This window comes from Drosophila simulans, chromosome X, assembly GCF_016746395.2.
Source record: "Drosophila simulans strain w501 chromosome X, Prin_Dsim_3.1, whole genome shotgun sequence".
Taxonomy (NCBI): domain Eukaryota; kingdom Metazoa; phylum Arthropoda; class Insecta; order Diptera; family Drosophilidae; genus Drosophila; species Drosophila simulans.
This window is the reverse complement of record NC_052525.2, coordinates 6,915,571-6,923,942: the sequence shown is the minus strand read 5'-3', so window position 1 is coordinate 6,923,942 and position 8,372 is coordinate 6,915,571. Positions and strand designations below refer to the sequence as shown.

The 8,372-nt window shown below is 38.7% G+C and overlaps 1 protein-coding gene across 1 annotated transcript; it reads left to right on the top strand.

Moving 5' to 3' along the window:
- Positions 1–7,313: 7,313 nt before the first annotated feature.
- Positions 7,314–8,062, top strand: LOC27206360. The gene has a single exon (XM_016172881.3). It carries the CDS (start codon positions 7,487–7,489, stop codon positions 7,799–7,801), a length of 315 nt encoding a protein of 104 aa, XP_016038413.1. The 5' UTR covers positions 7,314–7,486; the 3' UTR covers positions 7,802–8,062.
- The last annotated feature ends 310 nt before the right edge of the window (positions 8,063–8,372 follow it).

The following is an 8,372-nucleotide window of genomic DNA, read 5'->3' as shown; positions in this document are numbered from 1 at the left end:
GTCTGAACAAATTTCTTTTATGATTTATATTACTTTTAAAAACACCTTAAATAATATAATTCCTGTTAGACTCTTACTTGGTAAACGCGTCCTTAAGCCAAGATAAAGGAGTTTAAAGTCGTTACCCCATACCCCAAATCGTGATCAATATTAACACCTTGGCCAGTCATTTGTCTGGCAATTTACAACACTTTTTCGGCCAATATAATTCGCGCTTAATGGCCTTTCAGCAGACTCTTTGGCAATGGCCGGTAAAAGTGGTAAACTGGCAAACCCTTTGGCACGCATAATTCAAACGGCGCAAAGTTCAGAATATGCCCGCCCCTCATTTGCAAATTAATGTTACATTTTATTTGAAGAAGAAAATATAAATATTTTCGCAGCGCTACAAATAAATTTGCCAGGCGGCGCAGGAGTGCGAGCCGTGTGCTTCTTTTTCGCATTTTCGTAAAAATTATAAACAGTTGGGTGTCCCCGGGTGTCCTTGCCGCCAGTTACGACTCCTGGTTGGGTATATAACTCCGCTCATTAGTTGCCCTACACGCAATTAAGCACAAATGGCTTTCGAGGCGGGCACACGTAGTCCTGAGTCCTTTGGCTCCCCATCTCTGCTGCCTTTTTGGCAGGAGCTGAAGCTCGCTGCCTATGGATGTGCTGCTGCTCCATCGCTATGACAACTCGGTTTTAGCCAAGCTCCGAGGATCTAGCTCCTGCTTCTCCCACTCGCTCAACTATAAATCCTTGGGCAAAAGTTATTCGCAGCGGAAACATTGTCATTGCTTGCTGGCGTTGTCGTTGCCAGCGCCGTAGAAACTTTGACTTTTCATATTTCTTGGGGAAAACCAAAGTCGAGGCAGCCGAATGGTCGCGACTGTACCTTTGTTCCAAATTGATTGATCAATGATAAAAAGTTGTATATACCAAACAGCAAAATCAATAATATTTTTAAAGCCCATAGGTCTTGAAGATGTTTTTGCGAAGAAACCACTCTCCATAAAACTATCAAGTAATCTGATGTTACGTTTTGACCACCATATTTCTAATACATCCTCCAATACATCGAATACGTTGGCAACCCTGTATTTCTTTTTGCGAGGTCACCATTCGACATTCAGGGCTTTTTCGCTCCTGAAGCCGAGCCGCATTAAAATTTGTCGTTCGTAACTTTGGCGGACGGGCGCATCCGTTGCTTCGTCTGGGACTATCCTTCCCCTATATCCTTCCACCCAAAACAACCGCCCGCCAATTTTCGTTGTAACATTCTGGGCAAAGCCAAAAAATTTATTACACGTAAAATTTCACCTGCGCAAGACATTGCTTTGCCCATTTTAACGGTTAAATAAACTTTTGGCGCCCATTCCCCTCTGAGCTTTATTATATTTTATTTTTTTTATTTCTGACATAAATATACATAAACGCGAAGAGGATAAGAGAGGGGCAGACAGTCACACACAAAGGATTCATAAATTTTATAATTGTGAAATGTGCATTTTAATGTGCTCGCAAATGAGTTGAAGACAAATTTTTGAATTATTTGCAAAATTTTGTTGATTTATTGAAATTGCCCGGCTCTGCCACCACTCTAGGAGCCCCAGGAATTATCCTGGCTGCACTGCTTGGTTTGAGTAACCAACTGCTTGTTGATCAGTGAAAAACTATGAGACTCCAACTTAATAACCATTTTCAAACTGTTGCGCCGGAGAAGTCCAAAAATGAAACTGAAGCTGAAATAGAATAAATTTCAGATTTAAAAATTTGTTTTTTATTAAGCATCTTTTCAAGGGGTATATAACTTTCTGAAATGGCTGAAAGCCCAAAATATAACTGGGTTTCCCACTGAACTGAACTGGATGTCGAATTTCTATTGAAAAGTTCATAGTTTTAGTTACACTCTTTTGCGATTAATTTTAAAACAATATTAAAATAATCTTATACTGAAATTGGTATAGTAATATAGTAATTAGCATAGGACATCCAAAGGTCCATCAGTAATTTCCTTGGTCGGCTGGGACGAAAATTCAGCCATGTGCATGATTCGTTTATGCCTTTGTCAGGTTCGTCAGTGAGCAGCAGTGAAAGCGGATGGAGAAGGCTGGAGCAATGTGGTAGCGGCAGTTTGCTGCACCTGTCTGACCAAGTAGCGACCACCCGCCGCCCACTAGCACCATCCAATCCTCCCACTCAGTCTATCCGTCGAGTCAGTTGTTTGATTTTACAGTTGTAGTCCAATTACGATTTTGAGCGCATACCAACCGCACAGATTTCTGCCTTCAGCTATATGTGTACGACCGCAGTTGCGGTCAAAATAATAGTACAAATTTTAAAAGCTCAAAAAAATGTTTAGAGACTAAAATTAAAGAGAAAATCAATGATGACACATTTTTAATGAACAAATGACGCATCATTATTACAAGTATCACAAGCACAAGTAAAAATCGTTTATAAAAATAAAAGTAATTTTAACCTGGAATTCACCTGGAATTCTAGTGTGCGAATTGCATTCCGCTTTCAAATGTTGTAGAACCTTTGTGTAATATTCTATTATTATGAGCACATGTGTCCCGTGCTTGTAACTGTCTGTCAGCGCTGCAACATCGTCCTTTTCGTCCTTGTTTCTCGTCCTCAGTCGGTCATGCTCCTTCCGAACGGTTTGCACGCGGTTTTCGGCCAGCTCACCACCTGGATTCTAGATGGGTTCGTCCTGGCCTGCTAGTCCTGCTAAATTACATTTTAGCAAGTTAATTGAAATGGAAATTAGTTGAAATTGTAAAACGAATTGAATTGTATGTGATTAGCTGCAGCATTTTCGAATTGGTTAAACAGCAGTAGCAGCAGCAACAGGAGGAAGGCTTGATTTCCACCTGAAGAACTTTTGGCCAAGACGGTTCTTAATATTTGAAAGCACAACTGTACCTATAAAGGAATAAAACTGCCGTCCGGCCTCATTAAAATACTTTGATTATTTCCCTGCGGAGATTTCTTAACTATTAAAGTGAACCCCAAACTTAGCAAATAATAAAACAAATTTTCCCTAAATAGAAAACGCCTGTGTTTAATCTAAAAAGTTACTATCTATTTGCATTCTTCCCCCTGACTTCGAAATACTTACTCTTTTCCTGTTTCACAACGACCGCAGACAAACGTAGCGTACAGCTCGCATATATTTAACCATAAGTAATATTAATACCCATTTTTGTTAACCGAAAAAAAGTGAGGACTATGCTTTATGTGTGGGTTACTTGGTGGATGGGTTGTGGGGTGTGGGTGGTGTGTGTAAAATTATTATCCTTCACGCTTAATATGCACAAGCGGAAGCCGTCATTTGTACGCCACGGAGAGATGACGATGACCAAAACCCAGGGCCGCTGGCCATTTAGCATACGCAACTGTGTGTGAGTGTATCCTGGTGTCTTTTTTTCTATTTTTTTAGCCAGGCGTTTTTTATGTCATCGTCCTAGTCGTCGTCTACTTATGTACCACATGCTTCGCTTTGCACTCGGAAAAATTAATTAGAATATTAATATTGGCTTTGTATTAGAGTATCCTGAAGCAAGATATTAACACCCATAACTTTTTTTATTGACTTCCGATTTCAATGTGGCATACCTCTAAAAGTTTGTAATTTAATTATCTAAAAATCTGTATTTAAACTTTTGATTTCGATTTTTTGAAATTTTTTTCTCATTTTTCTTTTTTATTCTATCCCCATAAAAAATATAAAAAAAAATTGACCAAAAATTTTGTTTTCTGATATTGGCACCACATGAAAGTACTTATTGTGCAGAGCTGCGGAAGGTATAACATTCAATGATCCGACTGTTTTTAGCCGAGTTATGATACTCTTGGATTAGGGTGACCCGAAATTGGACTTGTAACAGTTTAATTATCTAGGAGTCTACATTATACTTTTAAAATTTAATTGTTGGAATTTTCTCACAATTTTAATGTTGCGACTTCTGTCAAAAATGAACGAAAACTTGTTCAAAACATATGCAACTAGTTCTTGACTTTAGATACGATTTGTGCATGCCCTGAGTTGCGCATGTGATAACATTTAATGATCCAACCATTTTTAGCTAAGCTATAATGTACCAAAGATGTATTTCGGTAATTAATTGTTCGTGCTTTTTTTCTACAGTGCTTTCTCCTGCTTGCTACGTGAGTTGTCCGTTGTCCAAGGGAGAGCGTGTCCTTACAAAATTAGTGCTCTTTTACATTCATATGCACACATGCATCTATCCCAAATATATACGATTTTTTTCACAATACTCGTACATTATTTCGGTTGTACATTTAGCATGGGCTAAAAAAAATGTGTAAAAAGAATTATAAAAAAAATGAGAAGGAGCAGCGGACAACCGGACAGCAATCGCAACGCTGATATATAATATTATATTTTTTTTGCAACTGTTTGCGCCACTTTGGCGGAAGTATCGCAGCGACATCAGCACGAATAGACCCCTTCCCCTTCGTCCCTTATGTCCCAACCAAAACCCCTTTTTTTACAGGACACTCTCGAGCATTATGCGTTTTTTGTGTGTTTAGCAAAGCATAGAAAAGTGAGCGCATAAAAAATTGAAACCATTTTCTCATATTAAATGTGTGCCGACCGAAGAGGCGGTGGGGGCGTGACAGCAGCAGTTAATAATGAGTGTAGCGCCCCCCATCGGCCAGCGTTTGCATCTGCTCGCAAGCAGTCAAGAACTTGAGTGCAAGCAGTCCTCCCAAAGCAATGCAAACATACAAATCAAGGAGTTGCTGATTTAACCATCTTTAGATTTCGCTTTCCCTTACTTTTGAAGAATGATCACATTTTACGTATTTATATTCAAAAAGTTTCAATATTTTCTGTAACCTGTGATCATCCCTAGAGCTTTTAAAAAGGCTCATATCCGTTTCCTGGTTATGTCCACCGAAACGTTGATCTGTCTATTCTGGTACTCTGCTATGTATTTATCCTATTTCCCGCAATTTTACACTATCCTCCTTTGGTTGGCAGTACGTGTCTCCTTGTCAGATATATACATATCTATATACGTATTTATATATATCCACATATATATCTGAGACACTGAGACGCGACTGCTGATTATTATTCCGCTGACCGTTTCGTATTTATTTGAAAGGCATTTGCCGGCAGCCACCAACACACATGCAGGCGCGCAGGACACACATCTGTGTGGTGGGTTTGGTTTTTTTTTTTTTGTATTTTTGTCCTGCAGGCGAGGAACAAAACGACATATTCGTCCTGCATAAATGATGTAATTACAGCGCAAGATTTTTGCTATGAGCAATTTTTATTTTAATTTCTTCCCCCGGCTTCTTCTTTCTCTCCATTACCCCACTCATTTATTTCCCTCGTTTCCTTTTTCTTTATTTATTTTTTTTTTTTTTTGCCCTATATGTGTACCCTCTGATATGCAAGTACGTATGCTACACAGCACTTGGTCACACACAAGTCTGCCAGCTTGTGAAATATTTTGCATGCCTTTATCATAATTTTAATTAAATGCACAAATTACTATAATATTTATATATTCATATGGCTGAGATCTTATTTTAAATCCATTGACTTAAATTGAGCACTTTTCGATGCTATTTTGTAGATTCGGTTGTACTCTATCGCGAGGGTTCAAGATACTTAAAAAGTGATAGCTTGCTGTCCTTTAAGAATATTTTTAATTAACCCCATTTCATGGTTGACTTTCTACCATTTGTGTTTACCAGTCAAAGTCTCGAATAAAATCAACAAACAAGTGCTTATTTTTCCCACCTTTTTTTTTGGTAAACCTTTTTTTTGAAATGGAACGCTGATATTTTATGGCTCCAAAACGAGACCCAAAAATATTAACCCACCTGCCAAACAGACTCTAATGCATTTCTAACATGGGTTAAATGTGAGATGTGGGAGGGGCAGTGACCAAAAAGGGGGCGGTCGCGATTTGTTGACACAGCCAACGCCGCAAAAACATTGGCGGGCGTGTTAAATGAAATGAAAAGCCAAACGCGCGACCGCGAAAATCAAACAACAATAAAAAATAAAGGGGAAAACCGCAGAAAGGTAGGTACAACAACAGCAGCCAAACTGGACCAGGAAAATTGCGATGGCAGCGGAAAAAAAGAACAACACACTCGCAAATACACAAACAAAAACAAGCGAAAAAATAGTAGTTAAACCCAATTTGTAATTTGTTTGGCAAATCGCGGGAATGACGGTAAAAAGACACCGAAAAAAATGTACAAACATGTATATGATAATATAGAGCTTATTTTGTGGACACATCTGAAGCATTAAAGCTTGTAAGCAGATATACAAGTTTTTTATTCGAAACTATAAATGTGTAATATTTCTATACAAAAAAAAAAAAGTTTTTCTCAGTGCGCCAATATAGCAACAGCAACAGGAAAAGCCACAAAGCTAAAAACAGCTAACGGGTAAACGGTAAACCAGCGACCGCCTGAATCCCGAGTCCTCAATCCTTTCCCCCTGTTTCTGTGTGTGAGAGTGGTGTAGCTGTGTGTGTGTTGTCGCGATGAGAAACGTGCCGATGCATAATCATTGAGGCCATTATCATTTATTTCACTCAAAGGTGTCGTTGCCGTTTCGCTTCCGTTTTGCGCCGTGTGCCACCTGCAAAAATCAAAAACACACGCACCGCCAACAGAACGGAAGTAAAAACAAAAACCCAAAGCTTACCTATGTATGGCCAGGAGATTTTTGGCCCTAAGCTTCACAGTCCGATTTGATAAATTCTGGAAAATACAATTTAACGGCAATTTTCAACATGCACATATTAAGTGGATTTTAGAAATTATGAACACGAAACTGAAAAATAGCTAACATATCTATTAATTGTTATCTTCCATATTTAAAGCATATTTTTAAGATAGAACCTCAAGATCGCACCTGAAATATTAAGCACTCAAAGCGCTTTGTGCAATGCCACAAAACCACAAAATCCGTTAACGATTATTAAATTCCGTACACATCCACAAAACAACAGCGCACATTCTGCAAAACCCCTAGTCCTTTTGGGTGGACACTGTACGCGATTTTTGGCCTATTTGTTTAGGTCACAACTATAAAAATCTAACAAACTATAGCGTAATGAAATCAAAATAAAACGGGACCCATATTTCCGCGAATAAGTCAACACAAAAAGAGGCAACCTTATATTGTGTTGATAAAAAAGCTTCACGACCATGGTAATAATACATTTTGGTTGGATTATAAATATGAATGTGATTCACTCAATACTGGAAATAAACATAGATGCCATAGCCAGAAACGTAAATTGATTGTCACAGTCCTACGGCTGGAACATTTGGATAAAGTTTAGTTTTCTCTGACCCGCTGAACGATAAGCAAACAAAAATTTATGAATACAATTCTTTATTTATAAATTTTTTTTCTTTACAAATTCGCAAACAACAGTATCTAAGAAAATCCAATACAATCCAATTCAATCCAGAGGGGACTGAAGTCATGGCGTTAAAAATGAATCAATACCAAAACCAGGTCAAGATAAACTACGTGCAGCAATATGTGGGCAGGGTGGCAGGTCCCCTAGTCGAGCCCATTTTCCCCGTGCCGCAAATGTCATCGGCAACCCTACGAGTCCGTCGAGCTGTCGTCGAATCCTATCGCGGACCCCAAATTGCTCCCGATGATGCCATGCTCCCGATGCCGCCCCACAACAGGGCTCAAAATCTGGGTGAGATTCTGCACGACCTTCAATTCAAGCTGAAAGATTTCAAGCTGTGGAATCAAGTCATTCGTCTTCTGAAGAAGCGGGTCTAGTCTGGATGTATAGATGTAATGCGCAACTGACGGATCGGAGTCTACGTCTTATTTTCCCGTCTACTCTCAGAATCACAATTAAAAAAACTCGAATTCCGTTCGGTGTTTGGTTATATCCATTATAATCACCGTAAAATCGATTACATGTACTTTTAGTCTGGCGTCCTCTCCAAATTTGTATACACAAATTATTTGCCAAATGTTTCTCAAAATTGATTTTAAAAAAGTGCAAGGAATAAAGGGTGCAAGCAATGCTAACAATGTGTAGCTATCTATTCTTGACTCTCAAGATACTACATTTAACGTTAACCAACGATTTGAACACCATTCCACATAGCGAGCAATTTAAATGTATTAAGAGTGGAGTTGGGACATCTGGCCAGGCCCAAATCGCAGAAGACCAACACTTGCAAACTGGAACAATAACAATGGCGAAAAGTGCAAAAAAAAATTAAATTCCAACATTAAAATAAGTTTTTAAAACTAAGCAGCGTGGCTTATGTCACAAAAAGAGTGTCACAAAACAAAGCAGCAAAAAAGCCCAGCAGAACCACAGGACAGACGGCATTTA